The sequence below is a fragment of the Rhinopithecus roxellana genome, chromosome 6 (assembly GCF_007565055.1).
Source record: "Rhinopithecus roxellana isolate Shanxi Qingling chromosome 6, ASM756505v1, whole genome shotgun sequence".
Lineage (NCBI taxonomy): Eukaryota > Metazoa > Chordata > Mammalia > Primates > Cercopithecidae > Rhinopithecus > Rhinopithecus roxellana.
In genome coordinates this window covers 48563009-48585865 of record NC_044554.1, presented here as the reverse complement: position 1 = coordinate 48585865, position 22857 = coordinate 48563009, and the positions used below count along the sequence as shown (strand labels likewise).

The following is a 22857-nucleotide window of genomic DNA, read 5'->3' as shown; positions in this document are numbered from 1 at the left end:
CAGCCTGGGCGACAGAGCAAGACTCCATCTCTAAAAAAAAAAAAGAAAGAAAGAAAAGGCCGGGCGCGGTGCCTCACGCCTGTAATTCCAGCACTTTGGGAGGACAAGGCGTGTGGATCATGAGGTCAGGAGATGGAGACCATCCTGGCTAACACGGTGAAACCCCGAGTCTACTAAAAACTACCAAAAAAAAAAAAAATTAGCAGGGCTTGGTGGCAGGCGCCTGTAGTCCCAGCTACTCGGGAAGCTGAGGCAGGAGAATGGCAGCAACTTGGGAGGCAGAGCTTGCAGTGAGCCGAGACTGCGCCACTGCCCTCCAGCCTGGGCAACAGAGCGAAACTCTGTCTCAAAAAAAAAAAAGAAAAGAAAAGAAAAGAAAATTAGCTGGGTGTAGTGGTGCACACCTGTAATCCCAGTTACTCAGGAGGCTGAGGCAGGAGAACTGCTTGACCCCAGGAGGCGGAGGTTGCAGTGAGCAGTGATCTCTCCACTGCACCTCAGCCTGAGCAACAAGGAGACTCCATCTCAAAAAAAAAAAAAAAAAAAATTGTATAATAAAATGCTAGGGCCAGGCGCGGTGGCTCACACCTGTATTCCCAGCAGTTTGGGAGGCTAAGGTGGACAGATCACCTGAGGTCAAGAGTTTGAGACCAGCCTGGCAAATGTGGTGTAAACCCAGTCTCTACTAAAAACACAAAAATTGGCCAGGTACGGTGGCTCACGCCTGTAATCCCAGCACTTTAGGAGGCTCAGGCAGGCGGATCATTAGGTCAGGAGTTCAAGACCAGCCTGGCCAACATGGTGAAACCCCATCTCTACTAAAATTACAAAAATTAGCTGGATGTGGTGGCAGGTGCCTGTAATCCCAGCTGCTTGGGAGGCTGAGGCAGGAGAATCGTATAAGCCCAGGAGGCAGAGGTTGCACTGAGTAGAGATTGCACCACAGTACTCTAGTCTGGGCAACAGAGCAAGATTCTGTCTCAAAACAGAAACAAAATCAAGAGAAAGGAGAGGTATAGGCACCAAGAATACACTTCTCGTCATTATCACCTCCACGCATTGTCATCACAGGGGAGCCAGTTAACAAAAGTGGTTTGTCTTGTAACTATTCCTGGCTGTTCACACTAGTGGAAATTGACTCAGTTATAGACCCTGTGCAGATTTATGGCCACACAGTCTCCCTACTCCGATACGGGCTGGTCATACAATGGTCCGCATGACCTGGGAGGCCCCTTCTGTCTTCGGCTTTGTGGTATCTCCCATTTCTGCCTCTTGTAGCTTCTTTCTTTTGGTTTATTTCCTTCTACTGAAGCAACATATGTTCCAGCAGCTTTCTGGGATGTGGTGTGTGGGAGGCAAAACTTTTTTGAGAACTTGCCTGAAAATGTTCTTATTTTATCCGCCTACTTGATCAATAGTTTGACTATGAGCAGAATTCTTGTGTGAAAACTTTTTTCCTTTAGACTTTTTCTGAAGGCATTGCCCCACCCTTGTAACTGCTGGGAAACCCCAAACCATTCTGTTTCCTGTTTCCTTAAGCCATGTGTTTTCTTTCTGGAAGCTTATAGGATCTTATCTGTTGCCATTGTTCTCAAGTTTCTCAATGATGTACTCTAGGTTGGGACCATTTCAGTCACTGGGTCGAACTTTCCATTTGTTAACTGTTGTCATTCAGGTCTGGGAAATTTCCTTTCAATATTTTCGTGTTTGTTTTCTTCCTTTGCTTGTTCTTTGTTCTTTCTTTTTCTGTTACAGGGTGCATTTTTTTTTTTTTTTTTTTTTTTGAGACTGAGTCTCATCTATTGCCCAGGTTAGAGTGCAGTGGCACTCTTTAGGCTCACTGCAACCTCTGCCTCCCAGGTTCAAGTGATTCTTGTCGTGCCTCAGCCTCTTGAAAAGATGGGATTACAGGCGCACACCACCATGCCCAGCTAATTATTATGATTATTATTATTTGAGATGGAGTCTCACTCTTGTTGCCCAGGCTGGAGTGCGATGGCGCATTCTCAGCTTACTACAAGCTCTGCCTCCCTGGTTCAAGCAATTCTCCTGCCTCAATCTCCAGAGTAGCTGGGATTACAGGCATGTGCCACCATGCCTGGCTAAGTTTTGTATTTTTAGTAGAGACAGGGTTTCACCATGTTGGCCAGGCTGCCTCAAACACCTGACCTCAGGTGATCCACCCACTTCGGCCTCCCAAAGTGCTGAGATTAAAGTGTGAGCCACCACACCCGGCCTATAGGATGGGTGTTATTAAGCCGGTTGGATCTCCTGGTTTTTTCTTTTCTTTTCTTTGCTTTTTTTTTTGAGACAGTTTCACTCTTGTTGCCCAGGCTGGAATGCAATGGCGCGATCTCGGCTCACTGCAACCTCTGCCTCCCAGGTTCAAGGAATTCTCCTGCCTCAGCCTTCTGAGTAGCTGGGATTACAGGCACGTGCCACCACGCCCAGCTAATTTTTGTATTTTTAGTAGAAACTGGGTTTCGCCATGTCGGTCAGGCTGGTCTCGAACTCCTGACCTTGTGCTCAGCCTGTCTTGGCCTCCCAAAGTGCTAGGATTATAGGCGTGAGCCACCACACCCAGCCTAATTTTGTATTTTTAGTAGAGACAGGATTTCTCTATGTTGGTCAGGCTGGTCTGGAACTCCCGACCTCAGGTGATCCTCCAACCTCAAAGGATGTAATCTCACGCCTGTAATCTCAGCACTTTGGGAGGCCGAAGCAGGCGAATCACGAGGTCTGTGGTTCCAGACTAGCTTGGCCAATATGGTGAAACCCCGTCTCTGCTGAAAAATACAAAAATTAGCCGGGTATGGTGGTGCGTGCCTGTAGTCCCAGCTACTCAGGAGGCTGAGCCAGGAGAATCACTTGAACCTGGGAGGTGGTGGTTGCAGTGAGCCGAGATTATGCCACTGCACTCCAGCCTGGGTGACAGAGTGAGACTCTGTCTCAAAAAAAAAAAAAAAGAAAAAAAAAATATATATATGGGTCTAAATATATATAAGATCTATCTCTAAAAATATATATAAATACATATTTACATATAAATATAATATAGGCCGAGTACAGTAGTTCATGCCTGTAATCCCAGCACTTTGGGAGGCCAAGGCCAGTGGATCACCTAAGGTTTGGAGTATGAGACTAGCCTGGCCAACTTGGTGAAAACCTGTCTCTACTAAAAATATAAAAATTAGCCAGGCATGATGGCGGGTACCTGTAATCCCAGCTACTCAGGAGGCTGAGGCAGGAGAATAGCTTGATCCCGGGAGGTGGAAGTTGCAGCGTGCCAAGAACACACCACTGCACTCCATCCTGGGTGACAGAGTGAGACTCCAGCTCAAAATATATTTTATATAACATTTATAAATATATATAGTAATATATATTTATAAAGTAATATATATTTTGATATATAATATATATTTATAAATAATATATATTTATATAAATAAAAAATATATATTTTTTTCCAGAGATGGGGTCTTGCTATGTTGCCCAGGCTGGTTTCAAATGCCTGGACTCAAGCAGTCCTCCTACCTCAGTCTCCCAAACTGCTGAGATTACAGATGTGAGCCATGGCGCCTGGCCCCATGTTGATATCTGTTTGTTTTTTACCTCCTGCCCTGGACAGATTCCACCCTCCACCCTCCTCCCTTCTCCCCAGAGGAAAACTGTCAGCATGGAACCACGAAGGAAGGGATTGGGGAGGCTCAAGATTCAGCCTACTAAATCTCTGTTTTTATGTTTTGTTTTCCGGGCCCTATGCCTGGTCCTAAGGCCAAATACCCTGTGTTTCACTCTCTCTAGAGTGGAATTACGTCTTTTGTAGGTGAAGGGTAGGGTGGCCCCCTGCCGAGTGCATAACAAGCGGCCATGCAGGTCTCTTGCTGCTTTTCAGCTTTCATCCCGTCTTCCTTATCCTACTCTCCCCTTACTCCTAGTTCCCTAAGGCCAGGGTGCCATCAATCCCAGCCCTTAAATGATTCTTTCATGTAGATCTGGGTTTTTTTTTGAGACGGAGTTTCGCTCTTGTCACCCAGGCTGTAGTGCAATGGTGCGATCTCAGCTCACTGCAACCTCCGCCTCCTGGGTTCAAGCGATTCTCCTGCCTCAGCCTCCCAAGTAGCTGGGATTACAGACGCCTGCCACCACACCCAGCTAATTCTTGTATTTTTAGTAAAGATGGGGTTTCACCATGTTGACCACGCTGGTCTCAAACTCCTGACTTCAGATGATCCGCTCGCCTTGGCCTCCCAAGGTGCTGGGATAACAGGCACGAGCCACTGGGCCCAGCCTAGGTCTACTGTTGACCTGCCCTTCCCACTGCCAGTATAGGTGGCTAAGTCAGTTACAACCATTCTGTCCACACATTCCTTCTTTCTTATTCCCTCTGTTCTAGGTTTCTGCCTTTTATTCCAGAAGTCCCCTTTCTGGAGTTCTAGTGGGATGTTGGGTAGAAGTAAAATGAGACACTTACAATCCAATCTGTAATCTTAACCTGGAAATGAATACTATATGTTAATTGCCCATTGAGTGTCTGCCCCACTAGAATGCAGGCTTTAGAATGCAGAATAGCAGGGATCTTTTTCATTCATTTTACATTCTAACATCTAGCCAGCCGGGAGTGGAATGAATGAATGGCCTTGAATGGAGGACCTAGGCAGGGTGTACAATTGCACCCATAATAGGCGCTCAAAAAATAAATATATAAAACATTTAGAAACACACATAGTTGTCGGAGGCGATGGCTCACGCTTGCAATCCCAACACTTTGGGAGGCCCAAGGTTGGCAGATCACTTGAGGTCAGGGGTTCAAGACCAGCCTGGCCAACATGATGAAACCCCTGTCTCTACTAAAAACACAAAAGTTACCTGGGTGTGGTGGTGCACACCTGTAATCCCAGCTACTTGGGAGTTGCAGTGAGCTGAGATCGTGCCACTCCACTCCAGCTTGGGCGACATAGTGAGCCTCCATCTCAAAAAAAATAAATAAATAAATAAAAGAAGAAGAAAAGAAATACACATGGTCTAATAGAGTATTATTTGCGTTTATTATTATTATTTTTTTGAGATGGAGTTTTGCTCTTGTTGCCCAAGCTGGATGTCACGATCTTAGCTCACTGCAACCTCCACCTCCCTGGTTCTAGCAATTCTCCTGCCTCAGCCTCCTGAGTAGCTGAGATTACAGGCGCCCACCATCACACCCAGCTAAATTTTGTATTTTTAGTAGAGATGGAGTTTCACTATGTTGGCCAGGCTGGTCTTGAACTCCTGACCCCAAGTGATGCACCCGCCTCGGCCTCCCAAAGTGCTGGGATTACAGGTGTGAGCCACCACGCCCGGCCACATTTATTAATTTTAATTTAAGCTGCACATAATGGCTCACGCCTATAATCTCAGCAGTTTGGGAGGCTGAGGCCAGCACATCACTTGAGTTCAGGAGTTGAAGACCGGACTGGGCAACATAGCAAAAAATATACAAAATTACATACAAAAATTATCCTTGTGTGGTGAGGTGCACCTGTGGTCCCAGCTACTCGGGAGGATCACTGAGCCCAGGAGACAGAGGTTGCAGTGAGCTGTGATTATACCACTACTCTCCAGCCTGGGTGACGAAGGCAGACCCTGTCTCAAGAAAACCCAGAATTTAAAAAAAATTAACTTTTTGGATCATTTGTTGCCATGGGGAACATTCCAAGCAGATACTGAAGCCTAAAGTTGGACAACTGTTCTCACTCAGTTTTAAATTAACTGGTTTTCATATGTGGGTTGTACATTAATTTCATTAATTTTTTTGAGACAGGGTCTCCCTGTCACCCAGGCTGGAATGCAGTAGCTTGATCACAACTCACTGCAGCCTCGACCTTCTGGGCTCAGGAGATCCTCCTGCTTTGGCCTCCCAAGTAGCTGGGACAACAGGGATATGCTACCACACCTGGCTAATTTTTTTTAGAGATGGGGGTCTTGCTGTGTTGCCCAACCTGGTATTGAATTCCCGGCTTCAAGCAATCCTCCCACCTCAGCCTTCCAAAGTGCTGTGATTACAAGAATGAACCACTGCGTCTGGCATATTTATTTTATTTTTATTTTTATTTTTGGAGATGGAGTCTTGCTCTGTTGCCCAGGCTGGAGTGTGGAGTGCAGTGGCACGAAAAAAAAAAAGTTCCAACAGCAGACTGGGCAGCATGGGGAAACTCCATTTCTACCAAAAATAGAAAAATTAGCCAGGTGTGGTGGCACCTGCCTGTAGTCCCAGCGACTTGGGAGGCCAAGGTGGGAGCATAGCTAGAGCCCAGGAGTTCAGGACCAGACTGGGCGACATAGTGCAATCCTGCCTCTATTTTATTAAAAAAAAAAAAATGTTACACCGACTACGTATGACTTCTTAATTTTGCTTACAAAACGTTCATTATGCACATCAAAAGATAACTAAGAGGAAATATGCCAAAATATTTGCACTTTCACCGTCTAATGGCCATTATCTCCTGAACTTGGTACAAAGTATGAGGCATAGCACTAAATACATTAAAAACAAGTAACAGAAAATGCATGTGTGACCCAGGAGAACATGGAACACTTTTTTTTTGAGAAGAAGTCTTGCTGGTCGCCCAGGCTGGAGTGCAGTGGTGAGATTTTGGCTCAATGCCACCTCCACCTCCCGGGTTCAAGCGATTCTCATTCCTCACCCTCCCGAGTAGCTGGGCTTACAGGCATCCACGGCCATGCCCGGCTAATTTTTTGTATTTTTAGTAGAAATGGGGATTCACCACGTTGGCCAGGCTGATCTCGAACTCCTGACCTCACGTGATCCGCCCAGCTTTGCCTCAAAAAGTGCTGGGATTACAGGTGTGAGCCACCATGCCCGGCCGGCAACACATTTTTTTGACTGAATGGACATGGTTATTGCTGAATAAGGGTACAGTGTATGATTTTATTCATCCTTATAGTTTTAGATTCTGAATTTTCTAAAAGGACCTAATGTCATTGCACATAGTTATTACATGAAGATAATGAAACGGGGTGGAAATCAATGCACTCCAATGGCTTCGATCAGCAGTTAGTGACAGGGAGCGTGGCTTCTGCAACCACAGTCCCTCTTTTTTTTTTTTTTTTTTTTTTTTAAGACGGAATCTCACTCTGTTTGCCCAGGCTGGAGTGTAGTGGTGCGATCTCGGCTCACTGCAACCTCTGCCTTCTGGGTTCAAGCGATTCTCCTGTCTCAGCCTCCCGAGTAGCTGGGATTAAAGGCGCCCGCCACCACATCTGGCTAATTTTTGTATTTTTTATTTATTTATTTTTTGAGACGGAGTCTCGGTCGGTAGCCCAGGAGGCTGGAGTGTGGTGGCGCGATATCAGCTTGCTGCAACCTCTACCTCCTGGGTCCCGGTTCAAGCAATTCTCCTGCCTCAGCCTCCTGAGAAGCTGGGATTACAGGCACACGCCACCATGCCCAGATACTTTTTTTTTGTACTTTTAGTAGAGATGGGGTTTCACCATATTGGCCAGGCTGGTCTTGAACTCCTGACCTCGTGATCCGCCTGTCTCAGCTTTCCAAAGTGCTGGGATTACAGGCGTGAGCCACCATTTTGTATTTTTTTAGTAGAGATGGGGTTTCACCATGTTGATGAGACTGGTCTCGAACTCCTGACCTTGTGATCTACCCGCCTCGGCCTCCCAACCAAAGTGCTGAGATTACAGGCGAGAGGTGAACCACTGCGCCCAGCCACCACAGGTTCCTTTTTTTTTTTTTTTTTGAGACGGAGGCTCGCTCTGACTCCAGGCTGGAGTGCAGTGTCGCCCTCTCAGCTCACTGCAACCACCGCCTTCCAGGTTCAAGCGATTCTCCTGCCTCAGCTTCCTGAGTAGCTGGGACTACAGGCGCCCGCCTCCACGCCCGGCTAATTTTTGTATTTTTAGTACAGACGGGGTTTCACCATGTTGGCCAGGATGGTCTCAATCTCTTGACCTTGTGATTCGCCCTCCTCGGCCTCCCAAAGTGCTGGGATTACAGGCGTGAGTCACCGCGCCCTGACAGGTTCCTCTTGATTTTGATTTTTTTTTTTTTTTTTTTTTTTGAGACGGAGTTTCGCTCTTGTGGCCCAGGCTGGAGTGCAATGAGTGCAATGGCGCGATCTGGGCCCACTGCAACCTCCGCCTTCCGGGTTCAAGCGATTCTCCTGCCTTAGGCTCCTGAGTAGCTGGGATTACAGGTGCCTGCCACCACGCCCCGTTAATTTTTTGTATTTTTATTAGAGACGGGGGTTTCACCATTTTGACCACGCTGGTCTTGAACTCTTGACCTCAGGTGATCCGCCCACCTCGGCCTCCCAAAGTGCTGGGATCACAGGCGTGAGCCACCGCGCCCGGCTGATAGGTTCCTCTTAAAGCCCAAACCCTGAACCCCAGGGAAGGCACCTGCAGGTCCGGCCACGCCCAGGCCCCCTTAGCGCGCCAAGATGGCGGCCGCCGCGCCCCGCGGTCGGAGCCGAGCGGTCCCGAGCGCTTCCGAGCATTCCCGAAGTCCAGAGAAACCCCGGGAGCGGCGCGGGCGGGAGCGGCCCCGCCCGGAACCTGGGAGCGGCGACGCCGGCGCGGGGGAGGGGAGGCCGGATGTGAGTGGAGCGGCCATTTCCTGTTTCTCTGCAGTTTTCCTCAGCTTTGGGTGGTGGCCGCTGCCGGGCTTGAGCTTCCAGTCCGCGGAGGGTGAGGCGGCGTGGACAGGGGCCCCGGCACCGAGCGCCCCCTCGCCCTTAAGCCGCGCGCTCGTCCGCCGCGCCCCGAGCCCGCCGCTTCCTATCTCAGCGCCCTGCCGCCGCCGCCGCGGCCCAGCGAGCGGCCCAGATGCAGGCCATCAAGTGTGTGGTGGTGGGAGACGGGTGAGTGCGCGGCCGGGGCCGGACTGGGGACGGCGGGGTCGGGCGTGGGCGGGGGTCTGGCCCGGACTGGGGCCCAGACAGGCCGGCGTCCGCCGCGGGCTCGCGTAGGCGGTGGGCCTGGGCCTGTATCGCGGGGCGGGGGCCGCGGGCTGGCGCCCCCACTGGACCCTGACTTCCCGGGCGGCGCGTGCCTGGTTCCGGCTCTGGATGGAGGAGGGCCTTGCCTCTCGCCGGCCGGAGGGAAAAGTGAACTCCACCCTCCGGCTTTCTTCCCGGACGCCGCCCGCTGCCCGCCACCTTTCTCGGGAGCGCTCGTAGAGGAAGCGCTCTTGGAGATTTTGACCATTTTTCCAAAAAGGGACACTTGTTTTTTCGCATGAACCTCTCAATTCGCCTTGAGAGCTGTGTTGGGAACGCGGCGGTCAAGTCGATATATGATGCATGCTTGATTGTGCGGGCCTGTTTGGTGCCCCCAAACTTTTCTTTAGAAAAATATTTTTTTTTCCATAGACGGGTTCTCGCTGTGTTGCCCAGGCCGGTCACGAACTCCTGGGTTCAAGCGATCCTCCCATCCCAGCCTCCCAAAAATGCTGGGATTACAGGCGTGTGCCACCACGCCTGGCTAATCTTTAAAACTTTTTGTAGAAATGGGGTCTCTCTGTGTTGTCCAGGCTGGTCTCGAATTGCTGCGTTCAAGTGATTCTCCTGCCTCTCAGCCTCCAAAAGCGCGGGGTGACACCGCGCCCGGCTTCTAAACTTATTTTCGACTTACACTTCTGCCACTGTTAGGATTCTTAAAATTGTTGTTTTCGCCTACTCCGTGGAGAAAGTTTTCAAGATGCTGGCAGGGAGAAGCCGGCTGTAAGGGAGACTGTTTTTTCTTTTTTTTCTTTTTTTTTTTTTTTTAACGTGGTGTGGTCATTGACAAACTCTTTGCTTAACGCGTTAGGTATGGGATGTAGCAGAACTGGCCCCCTGTGACTCCAGGCATGGCTTTTCATGACTGTCCGTGGTGGTTACAGGCCCTGGAGGAAGACAAGACTTGTCTTATGCTGTTTTTTTCTCCCATAGAAACAAGAATCTCAGTGTAACCCAAGCAAAATCGCGCGTCTCAGCTTTGCTTGTATAGGTTAGTGTTAGCAAGAAAGAATTACTACCAGTTTAATAAAACTCAGTGCAACTGGTACATATTCCAGTAAAGTCCAAGGCAAGTTCTGGCATCACCGTTAACTTGGTTGATATTCTTCAAATTTGTCATTAGGACAGATTTTGGTTCTTGCAATTCAGATACAAGAAGGATAATTAGACAACTGATTTTTGTAAGATGCCCATCTGTCGGATTTGTCTTGGAAGTGTGAAGGAATATTATTAATGCCTCATAATTCTGTTTATATAATAACTAAAAATTCTAACTTTCACTTATTTAAGAGTATGTAGGCTATTCAAGGTTTTTGTTTTTTTTTTTTTGAGAGGGAGTCTCATTCTGTTGCCCAGGCTGGAGTGCAGTGGCACGATTGCGGCTCACTGCAACCTTCAACTCCCAGGTTCAAGCGATCCTCCTGCCTCAGCCTCCCTAGTAGCTGGGATTACAGGCATGCGCCACCGTGCCAGGCTAATTTTTGTATTTTTTAGTAGAGATGGGGTTTCACCATGTTGGCCAGGCTGGTCTCGAACTCCTGACCTCAGGTGATCCACCCGCCTGGGTCTCCCAGAGTGTTGGGATTACAGGCGTGAGCCACCGTGCCCAGCCCAATTTTTTTTTCTTTTCTTTTCTTTTTTTTTCTTTTTGAGACAGGGTCTCACTCTGTCGCCCAGGCTGGAGTGCAATGGCGCTATCTCTGCTCCTGCAACCTCTGCCTCCCGGGTTCAAGCAATTCTCATGCCTCAGCCTCCCAAGTACCTGGGATTACAGGCAGACACCCCCCCCCCCCAGGTAATTTTATTTATTTATTTATTTTTTATTTTTTTGGTAGAGGCAGAGTTTCACCATGTTGGCCAGGCTGGTCTCAAACTCCTGACCTCAAGTGATCTCCCCGCCTCGGCCGGTTTTTTTTTGTTTATAAGTCATATTGCTGATAATTATTTGAAAATTTCTGAAACTAAAACAAGCATAGCAGATACGTTTATTTAATACTAACCGATTAAAGACCTCTGCGGTTTGAATTGGCTGTTTTATCTAGTCAGATAACTTGTCGAATGCCTATCCTGGAATCTGGACCCTCCCTTCAAATACCCATCCCACCGCTTACATGGGGTAACCCTAAGCACATCCCCCACCTCCCAGGAGAGGCGGTTCAGCGGGAGGTCAACAAGACTAAACAAGATGTTGGTTACCCTACTTCGCAGGTGCCCCTTGCTGAGTGCTTAGTAAGTGCCAGCTACTGTTGCTGGGTTTCTAGTACTGAGGCTCTGTGAGGGAGTAGTAGGTTTAAAAACCTGTGGCCTTGGCCAGGCGCGGTGGCTCAAGCCTGTAATCCCAGCACTTTGGGAGGCCGAGACGGGCGGATCACGAGGTCAGGAGATCGAGACCATCCTGGCTAACACGGTGAAACCCCGTCTCTACTAAAAATACAAAAAAACTAGCCGGGCGAAGTGGCGGGCGCCTGTAGTCCCAGCTACTCGGGAGGCTGAGGCAGGAGAATGGCCTAAACCCGGGAGGCGGAGCTTGCAGTGAGCTGAGATCCGGCCACTGCACTCCAGCCCCGGCGACAGAGTGAGACTCTGCCTCAAAAAACAAACAAACAAACAAACAAAAAAAAAAAAAAAAAATACAAAAAACTAGCCGGGCGAGGTGGCGGGCGCCTGTAGTCCCAGCTGTAGTCCCAGCTACTCAGGAGGCTGAGGCAGGAGAATGGCGTAAACCCGGGAGGCGGAGCTTGCAGTGAGCTGAGATCCGGCCACTGCACTCCAGCCTGGGCGACAGAGCGAGACTCCGTCTCAAAAAAACAAACAAACAAAAAAACCTGTGGCCTTGAGTGTTCAGTCTGTTTTTTTTTTAAATTAGTTATGAGCATTTGAGCAAGGACAGTTTTTTTTGTTTTTTTTTGAGACAGAGTTTTGCTCTTCGCCCTTTCTGGAGTGCAGTGGCACAATCTCGGCTCACTGCAGGCTCTGCCTCCGGGGTTCACGCCATTCTCCTGCCTCAGCCTCCGAGTAGCTGGGACTACAGGCGCCCGCCACCACGCCCGGCTAATTTTTTTGTATTTTTAGTAGAGACGGGGTTTCACCGTGTTAACCAGAATGGTCTCAATCTCTTGACCTCGTGATCCGCGCGCCTTGGCCTCCCAAAGTGCTGGGATTACAGATTTGAGCCACCGTGCCCGGCCAAAGATGTATCTCTAATAGTTTGTTTTGCTTTTTTTTTTTTTTTTTTTTTTTGAGACAGGATCTCACCCTGTTGCCCAAGCTGGAGTGCAATGGCAGGATCTCAGTTCACCACAACTCCATCTCCTGGGTTTCAAGCGACCTTCCCACCCCAGCCTCCCGAGTAGTTGGGACTACAGGCACATGTGTCTACACCTAGCTAATTACAGGCGTGGTGGCACACGCCTGTAATCCCACCTACTCAGGAGGTTGAGTTAGGAGAATCGCTTGAATCTGGGAGGTGGAGATTGCAGTGAGCCAAGATTGCGCCACTGCACTCCAGCCTGTGTGACAGAGGGAAACTCACTTTTTTTTTTTTTTTAAAGGGGATACATCATTGTCAATTCCTGCTTTGACCCTTTGCCTGGACCATGGCAGTGTCCTTTCAGGCTGTACCTTCATCCTGCCCTCCCTTCATCCTGCCCTCCTGTGCCTCTGCTTACACTGGGCTCCAAAGGAAACTCCTGCTCCTTGTCTCATCCCTAGGGGTGGTTCTGTCTTCTTCTCATTGCTAGTCTTCGGATGCCTTGCCATCTTTTTTTTTTTTTTTTTGAGACAGAGTCTTGCTCTGTCACCCAGGTTGGAGTGCTGTGGCCGGATCTCAGCTCACTGCAAGCTCCGCCTTCCGGGTTCACGCCATTCTCCTGCCTCAGCCTCCCGGGTAGCTGGGACTACAGGCGCCACCACCTCGCCCGGCTAGTTTTTTTTTGTAGTTTTTAGTAGAGACGGGGTTTCACCGTGTTAGCCAGGATGGTCTCGATCTCCTGACCTCGTGATCTGCCCGTCTTGGCCTCCCAAAGTGCTGGGATTACAGGCTTGAGCCACCACGCCCGGCCCTGCCTTGCCATCTTGTTTGCTCCTTAACTCTGCCTACAGCTTTGTGAATAATTCCTTCATGAAAATCTCTATTCGAATCTTCTGGGATGAATTTTTTCTTTCTGGGACCCTGACTGATAAAGAGACTGGTAATACACCCATATGAAAATATGTCAATCGGGCGTGGTGGCTCACGCCTGTAATCCCAGCACTTGGGGAGGCCAAGGCAGGAGGATCACCTGAGGTCAGGAGTTTGAGACCAGCCTGGCCAACATGGTGAAACTCTGTTTCTACTGAAAGTACAAAAATTACCTGGGGGTGGTGGCGGGCGCCTGTAGTCCCAGCTACTCTGGGGGCTGAGGCAAGAGAGTGGCATGAACCTGGGAGGCAGAGCTTGCAGTGAGCCGAGATCGCACCACTGCACTCCAGCCTGGGCGACAGGGCAAGACTCCTTCTCAAACAAAAAGAAAAAAATTCTAGATTTCCTGAATAGCAATTTAATTGCGATTGGCCATGAAATATGATATAAGGTTAATACTATTTTATTCTAAGATAGTCGTTTCTGAGCATGGGCTCTATGATACTGTTTTTCCTCCACCTTACTGCTGCCCCACCCTGTAACTTTCACTTAGTGGACTTTTGCCTCAAGATTTCTCTCAACTTTTCTTAGGTAAGACAGCATCACCTGGGCAGGATGGCTCACGCCTGTAATCCCAGTACTTTGGGAGGCCAAGGCGGGCGGATTGCCTGAAGTCAGGAATTCGAGACCAGTCTGGCCAACGTGGTGAAACCCTGTCTCTACTAAAAATACCAAAAAATTAGCCAGGGATGGTGGTGGGTGCCTGTAATCCTAGCTACTCAGGAGGTTGAGGTAGGGGAATTGTTTGAACCAAGGGAGGTGGAAGTTGCAGTGAGCTGAGATCGTGCCACTGCACTCCAGCCTGGGTAACAGAGTGAGACTCCGTCTCAAAAAAAAGACAGCATTTTACATTCAGGTATTTATAAACAACTGTTTTATTATTTATTTGTTTATATTTTATCTTGACTCACTGTAGCCTCCGCCTCTTGTGTTCAAGCGATTCTCCTGCCTCAGCTTCCCGAGTAGCTGGGATTACAGGCGTGCTCCACCACACTGGCTAATTTTGTATTTTTAGTAGGGACGGGGTTTCTCCATGTTAGCCAGGCCGGTCTCAAACTTCTGACCTCAGGTTATCCACCCGCCTTGGCCTCCCAAAGTACTGGAATTACGGGTGTGAGCCATCATGCCTGGCCTAAACAATTGCTTTATTTTTATTTTTATTTTTTTAAATTGCTTGTTATTATGTTTTGAGACAGAGTCTCGCTCTGTCACCCAGGCTGGAGTGCAGTGGCGCGATACGGGCTCACAGCAACCTCTGCCTCCCGGATTGAAGCGATTCTCCTGCCTCAGCCTCCCAAAGTGCTGGGATTATAGGCCTGAGCCACTGCACTTGGCCACAACTATTTTAATAGTATTGTTTTGGTGTTGGTTGATTAAAAGGATGGGAATGAATGACTTGAAGCTCTCTATGTTTCACTCTTTATACAAAGTGGAGTCCAGATTGGTCTGTCTAGCCCCGTGTCTGACTTGGACATTACTGTCCAGGAGTTTCTTAGTTGAACGTGAAAAATGCCTTCCGTGACATCATCCTTACAGGAATGTATACCATTTACTCTCTACTTCGTTGAAGGGTGGTGGCATGAACCATGAATTTGTTTAAACTTTACAGTTTTTGTGTGTTTTCCTCTCAAGGCATGGGGTTCCATATTTTTGACCTGTTGTAAAGGTATTTGAATTCTGCACTAGCCTCCAAATTTTGGTGTAGTATGTGGCTCTGATCTTGGTTGATAATATTATTCATGATGCAGTTTTTTTCTTGATGAAATAAGCCAAAAAAATTACACATAATGTGTTCTTTTGTTGTTTAAATTTGAAATGAATGTTACAGTAGAAGTTTGTAGTTGGGCTAAGTGGGAGGAGCATCAGGAAATCATTTTTAGAAACCTTAAATTCACGCTTTATAACTTTCTGTCTTTTGCATTAGTCGTCTGATACCTTAGTACTGCCTGGTTTTTCACCTCTGCATCACCAGGTAGCTCTTAAAATTCTAGTCTTCCTAGAAAGGAGATGTTTTTATCTGGAGTCTTGCCACCAAGGCAGATTGCATGTGGTCAGTAGGAATATTTTCCTGCAATGTCTTCACATGGAAAATTTCAGATAGATTAGTGGAAAGCATTGTATAGTCAGCATGCACATACCCATGGCCTAGACTCTTATGACAACATTTTGCTCTACTTGTTCATTTTGCTGTATTGGCTTTCTCATGTCTTCCTGTTATCAGAGGGACCTTTTTAAGAGGATTTATAGAGGAGTTGATTTTTTTTTTTTTTTGAGATGGAGTCTTGCTCTGTTGCCCAGGCTGAAATGCAGTGGCATGATCTCTGCTCACTGCAACCTCCGCATCCCAGATTCAAGCGATTCTCCTGCCTCAGCCTCCTGAGTAGCTGGGATTACAGGCACCCACCTCTGCGCCCTGCTAATTTTTGTATTTTTAGTAGAGATGGGGTTTCACCATCTTGGCCAGGCCGGTCTCAAACTCCTGACCTCAGGTGATCCACCCACCTCAGCCTCCCAAAGTGCTGGGATTACAGGCGTGAGCCACCACGCCCAGCCTGATTTTGAAAAAGAATAGGGGTTGTGTGCAGTTAGATATCAGTTCTTATTTTTGAACTCTTGTGTGTTCAGCTGGCTTGTATCAGCCACACCAGGGTTAAACTTGATTCTAGAAAGGTGGTCTAAAGTAAAGCCTGCTTCAGACTTCAGCTCAGTTGTACATGGTGTCTTCAGCCTGAGTGAGAAACTTTATGCAGTATCTTAATTTTTTGAAGCCTCTACTGGTGATAATGGCTAGCTTTCTTTCCTTTTTTTTTTTTGAGACGGAGTCTCGCTCTGTCGCCCAGGCTGGAGTGCAGTGGCCGGATCTCGGCTCACTGCAAGCTCCGTCTCCCGGGTTTACACCATTCTCCTGCCTCAGCCTCCCGAATAGCTGGGACTACAGGCGCCCGCCACCTCGCCCGGCTAGTTTTTTGTATTTTTTAGTAGAGACGGGGTTTCACCGTGTTAGCCAGGATGGTCTCGATCTCCTGACCTCGTGATCCACCCGTCTCGGCCTCCCAAAGTGCTGGGATTACAGGCTTGAGCCACCGCGCCCGGCCTTTTTTTTTTTTTTGGTAGAGACAGCGTCTTGCTCTGTCGCCAGGCTAGAGTGCAGTGGCACAATATCAGCTCACTGCATCCTCTGCCTCCCAGGTTCAAGCAGTTCTCCTGCCTCAGCCTCCCACCACGCCCAGCTAATTTCTTTTGTATTTTAGTAGAGATGGGGATTCACCGTGCTGCCCAGGCTGGTCTTGAACTCCTAAGGTCAGGCAGTCCACCTACCTCGCCCTCCCAAAGTGCTAGGATTATAGGCGTGAGCCACCACGCCTGGCCTGTGGCTAGTTTTCTTTACATTGATTGTGAAGTCAGCTATTGGTGGTAGAACATCATAATTTTAGATTAGGTTTTGTGTTTATTTAGCACTGAACTACTCTAGTGGTATATTTTTCCGGACAGATTTTATCTGCATAATTAATGCAATTATATATAAGGCCTACCGTTACATAATCCCCATATCTTATTTCTCAGTGTAAATTGAGGACCTTTATGTAAGGTCTTTAATTTATTCAATAAGTATGAATATATATTTGATAGTTACTAAATTCTGCTGCCTTGTCCTTAAGATCTACATACTTTTTTTTGTTTGTTTTTTGAGTCAGAGTCTTGCTCTGTTGCCCAGGCTGGAGTGCAGTGGTGTGATTTCGGCTCACTGCAACCTCCACCCCCTGGCCTCAAGCAGTACTTCTGCCTCAGCCTCCTGAGTAGCTGGGATTACAGGTGCCTGCCACCACACTCAACTAATATTTTGTGTTAATAGAGATGCAGTTTCACTATGTTGGTCAGTCTGGTCTTGTACTCCTGGCCTGAAGTGATCCACCTGCCTTGGCCTCCCAGAGTGCTGGGATTACAGGCAAGAGCCACCGTGCCTGGCCAAGATCGCTTTTAAGACAGCAGTATATGCTGTGTATTTTGGTTTGCAATTGTAATTGTCATTGGAAGAGTTTGGCTTTTCTGTCCTAAGATCAACGTGTCTTTAAAAAAAAAAAGGCAGTGCAGAAAGTTGTTATTTTTGAGCTTCCTAGATCCTTTTTTTTTTTTAACATGAGGAAATTCCTAGTGTTTCCAGATTTATTGATTGTGTGTGCTTTTAAGTTTTGGTTTATAGATTTCAGGAAGTAACACTAAAGTTTCCCTCACTCCCCTCAGAAAGTTCTCTTGGCTAGGCTTGGTGGCTCACGGCTGTAACCCCAGCACTTGGGGAGGCCAGGTGGGTGGATCTCCTGAGGTCAGGAATTCGAGACCAGTCTGGCCAATGTGGCAAAACCCCATCTCTACTTTAAAAAAAAAAAAAATCAGCTGGTTATAGGGGCACTTACCTGTACTCCCAGCTACTTGGGAGGCTGAGGCAGGAGAATTGTTTGAACCAGCAGGCGGAGGTTGTGGTGAGCCAGGATTGCACCATTGAGCTACAGCCTGGGAGACAGAGCCAAGACTCTGTGTCTAAAAAAAAAAAAAAAAGTTCTCTTAATGGAGAAATGAAGAGCATAATAGGAACATAAGTTATTTGCTTTCATTGTGGTTATTTCTACAGGATAGGGCAGGGGAAGCGCAGATAGGTTTTAAAAAAAATTGTAGCATCATGAGCTAGGGGGAAATCCAATGTAGAAATGGCATGAACTTTCTTCCAGCTCACTCATGTTGTTTCCTAGAGTGATGACATCGCTCAATGATTGAAAAGAGGTTGAACTGAGCAGTTAATTTTATAAAGTTAGAAATTCCAAAGCAAGTAGTAACTTCCAGAAATTCTCCAGCAGCATGAGTCAAGACTTATGGCCAAATACGGCTTCCATTCTTCATGAGTGAAAGGCCATGGAAAGGCTGTCACATTGCCCAGTGCAGATGTTGACTTGGTTTGTGGAAGCGCAGCGTGGACAAGGAAGGAATAAGTATGCTAATAGGAGTGGAATAACCTTTTTCTTTTACCCATTTTAAGAAATTAAGTAAAAGTTTTCATTAAAAGACTTAAAGAGGAGTTGATTTTATCTTTTAAGATTGCACTTAGTTTAAAGGTAAGGTTGTACTTTAAGAATTCTATAATTTAATAATGTTCTTATAAGACATAGATGTGTAACAAATAGTGACTGGTAATAAAATTTCAGTCAATATCAGGTTATGCCAGTATCTTGAATTTTTTGACAGTTGAGCCTTTCTCAGCTAAAGATGTTTGGTAAAGAAAGTTTTAGAGGATGTTAGACACAGCTGATTGCATTTATAGTAGTAGCTTTGTTCCTCATATACATAGAAGAGACTTAGGACAGGATCGTAAAAGAAGTGATATGACGTTTTATCATAACAGTCAAAACCTTGAAGCAGCTTATTCTTGACACTGAGTGGCAACTGTTGTTAAGGTTTTTACACAACCTTTATCTTTTATTTTTTTTGAAACAGAGTTTCGCTCTTGTTGCCCAGGTTGGAGTGCAATGGTGCAATCTTGGCTCACTGCAACTTCTGCCTCCTGGTTTGAAGCGACTCTCCTGCCTCAGCCTCCTGAGTAGCTGGGATTACAGGCACGCACCCCCAGCTAATTTTGTAGTTTCTCCACGTCGGTCAGGCTGGTCTCGAACTCCTGACCTCAGGTCACCTGCGCACTTGGCCTCCCAAAGTGCTGGGATTACAGGCGTGTGCCACTGTGCCCAGCCAACCTTTATCATTTTTAAAAAGGTCCCTTAGAGCCTTAGGCTCCACTTTCTTCCTCAGGTGCCACATCTAAACCATGGCTAAGTGATGTTTGTTCTGCCTCTGAGTTCAAGCAGTCCATGAAACAGCCCACTTGTCTTCACTGTCGAGTCGCCATTCTTGGTCCAGGCCACCCTGGGTGGCCCCTGAATTGTAGCAGCAGCTTCCATGTGTGCCTGCCTTGAGTGAGACCCTGGCGTTCTCAGGCCTCCTGCCACACTGCAGTTGGAGGCTTCTTCTAAAATCCAGTGCTTTCTTGGCAACTTAAAACCTGTGACTTTCCAAGTAGGATCTCGTCCCCACGTCCTTAACAAGAAGAGGTAACATATTTCCCTATGCCACTGCTTACTGTTTTTTTTTTTTTTTTTTTTTTTGAGACGGAGTCTCGCTCTGTTGCCCAGGCTGGAGTGCAGTGGCCGGATCTCAGCTCACTGCAAGCTCCGCCTCCCGGGTTTACGCCATTCTCCTGCCTCAGCCTCCTGAGTAGCTGGGACTACAGGCGCCCACCACCTCGCCCGGCTAGCTTTTTGTATTTTTTAGTAGAGACGAGGTTTCACCGTGTTAGCCAGGATGGTCTCGAACTCCTGACCTCGTGATCCGCCTGTCTCGGCCTCCCAAAGTGCTGGGATTACAGGCTTGAGCCACCGCGCCTGGCCAATACTTATTTTTTTTTATTCTTGAGATGAGGTCTTGCTTTGTCACCTAGGCTGGGATGGAATGGTGTGATCACATCTCACTGCCACCTCTAATTCCTGGACTGAAGGGATCCTCTTGCTTCAGTCTCCTGAGTAGCTGGGACTACAGGCACGTGCCACCACACCCCGCTTATTTTTGAATTTTTTTATGGAAACAAGATCTCCCTTTGTTGCCCAGACTGGTCTTGAACTCCTGGGCTCAGCGATCTTCCCACCTCATGCTCCTGTGCTGAGATTACAGCCTCCTGTGCTGGGATTACAGGCCTAAGCCACCGCACCAGGCTTTTATTTTTTAATATAAAAAAATCTATTTTTTTGAGACAGGGTCTCACTTTGTCCCTCAGGCTGGATGCAGTGGTGCAATCTTGGTTTCCTGCAGCCTTGACCTCCCTCCTGGGGTCAAGCGATCCTCCTGCCTCAGCCCCTCAAGTAGCTGAGACTACCGGTGCACACTGCCACACCCGCCTGATTTTTGTATTTTTAGTAGAGACTGGGTTTCTCTCCACGTTGGCCAGGCTGGTCTTAAACTCCAGGGATCAAGCAGTCCACCCGCCTCAGCCTCCCAAAGTGCTAGGATTATAGGCATGAGCCAACATGCCTGGCCTAAAAATATTTTTTTCAGCTCTAGAAATGTTAGCTCTTTTGCTGTACGTTTCCAGAGCTGCTTTAATAATAACAGTTATCACACCCATAATTTCATGTGATGATTGCATTTCTATTTTTTTTTTTTTGAGACGCAATCTCGCTCTGTCTCCCAGGCTGGAGTGCAGTGGCGTGATCTCGGCTCACTGCAAGCTCTGCCTCCTGGGTTCACGCCATTCTCCTACCTCCTCCTCCCAAGTAGCTGGGATTACAGGCGCCTGCCACCATGCCCAGCTAATTTTTTGTATTTTTTGGGTTTCACCGTGTTAGCCAGGATGGTCTCGATCTCTTGACCGTGTGATCCGCCTGCCTCGGCCTCGCAAGGTGCTGGAATTACATGCATGAGCCACCGCGCCCGGCCATATTCCTTATTTTTAAATTTTATGACTGCATTTACTCCATGAGGTCTTGTTCATTAATATATCTTTAGCACCTCGTATGCTTCTGGTGTAGCACACGGTTGGTATAAATTGAAATTGAATTAATGCTTACAGTAGTTTGGGGATGGAGCTGGTAGTTTTGCATTGATTTTACAGGTAAAAAAACAGACATGAGGAAGTTGAAACTTGCCAAGAAAATTACAGCCAGTACGTGCTAGAATTGGACCTGGGTCTCAAATCTAGGCTTTTGACTCCAAAGCTTAGGCTCCTGCTCATACAGGTTTATTTTCACATTCTAAGCTTTTAACAAAATGTATGTCCAATGAGTCATTTCTGTTTAGAAAGCCTTTAGGAGTTGGAAGCTACTTCCTGGTGATGTAATGTTTGACTCTCTGAAGTCTTTGGAATGGCGAGTTCCAACTTTTGTTAAGCCCTCAATAATGTCATGAGTGAATGAGTATTGGCAAGACTGGCTGGGCCTGTAATCTGCCTTGAGTGTGAGGGAAAATGGAAAAGCACTTAACTTTATGGTGAATTCTCATTTATAGTAGTTGAGATTGAACGACAAAAATCTTACAAGTTATGACACTGATGTATCATTGTGACCTTGGTAAACTGACAGCACAGCAGAGAGAAGGGCTTATTAAGGAGAGCACTTGGCTAACTGAACCCTCAGGATGCCAGAGACTTGAGCTCTCACATAAGCCCTTAAGTTTGCCTTGTCAGTGCTGTAAAAGTTGGATACCTTTATGTTTTGCTAATGATGTGGTGATCTTAGTTATTAGGTGATAGCTTCTTGAAAAACATTCCAGATGGTTGGGAGACTTTCAGCCACCACTCTGACTTCTGCCTAGTGGCACACTGGTAATATTAGGATTAGTCTCTACCCATTACCAATTGTGCAGGTGGTGCTCCTTTCTCTGAAGTATTTCTACACACTTCTTTGTTTGGAAAGTTTAACTCCCATCCTCTCTGAGCTATTGGTTAATATGTCTGGGATGTATTGTGATAGCCCCTGCTTATAGACTGCAGTGCTGTGTGAGGACTGGGGCTGGGGGAGGTGGCAGTTGAATACAGCTGAATTAATGTGATGGCAGTTATGTGTGGTGGTTTATTGACTAAGCACTTTCTCTCAAGAGAACAGTCATTGCCGATTGCCAGAGGGGAGGCTCTAGGGATGTGGTGGGATTTTTGAGCTGTGCCACTTAAGACAGCAAAATAAGTTACTTAGAGAAGTACAAGTGGCCAAAGAAAGCTGTGCTTGTGTATTAGTATTAATTAAAATACCTTTAAGCTGGGTGTGGTGGCTCACGCCTGTAATCCCAGCGCTTTGGGAGGTCCAGGTGGGCGGATCACTTGAGGTCAGGAGTTCGAGACCAGCCTGGCCAACATGGCGAAAACCCGTCTCTACTAGAAAAAAAAAAAATTAGCCAGGCGTGGTGGTGGGCACCTGTAATCCCAGCTACCTGGGAGGCAGAGGCTGCAGTGAGCCAAGATGGTGCCACTGCACTCCAGCCTGGGCGACAGCATGAGACTCAATCTCAAAAAAAAAAAAAAGTCTTTCGGGATCAAACTTACGATTCTTGGATGAAAGACTCTACGGATGTTCACAGAAGAGACGTGAAGTTTTAAAATCTTGCTTCTCTTGAAGCTTGTACATAGGTAACAACTGTTTCTTGCCTATTAATGCTAACACCAGGTACCTAAACAGAACGTGAATAGTTCCTGACTCTACCTTTCTGAGAAATTCTAGTTTGTTGACTTTAAATTTCAGGGTACAAATGTGTATGTGGTGATAAAGGGTTATAGAAAACATTTTCTTTAACGCTAAGCGTGTGATGTATATGCCTTGATTTTTTTTTCTCTAGAGATTATTTTGACAGAATAATGAAAGCTAAGATTACATTCATGTTGACTAAGCAACCTTTTTTCTCTTTCTCTTTAGAGCTGTAGGTAAAACTTGCCTACTGATCAGTTACACAACCAATGCATTTCCTGGAGAATATATCCCTACTGTGTAAGTATCTTCAATTAAATTGGGAGTTAACTTGTCTGTGTTACGGTTTACACATTCCTTTGACCATTTGTTTGGCTGTAAAGCCATCTTTAATCCTCATATGAACAGATACTAATTTTTTCTTAAACATTCACTGAAATCTATAAGGTATTTTAGG

General features: G+C 47.0%; 1 protein-coding gene across 1 annotated transcript in view; it reads left to right on the top strand.

The window, feature by feature from the left end:
• The first annotated feature begins 8539 nt into the window (after window positions 1–8539).
• RAC1 (Rac family small GTPase 1) overlaps window positions 8540–22857 on the top strand; it is a 32475-nt gene continuing 18157 nt past the window's right edge. Inside the window, exons 1-2 of the mRNA XM_010367744.2 lie at window positions 8540–8876; window positions 22629–22700. Coding sequence (XP_010366046.1) covers window positions 8842–8876; window positions 22629–22700 — 107 coding nt within the window. The 5' untranslated portion in view covers window positions 8540–8841. The remainder of the gene's footprint in view (window positions 8877–22628; window positions 22701–22857) is intronic.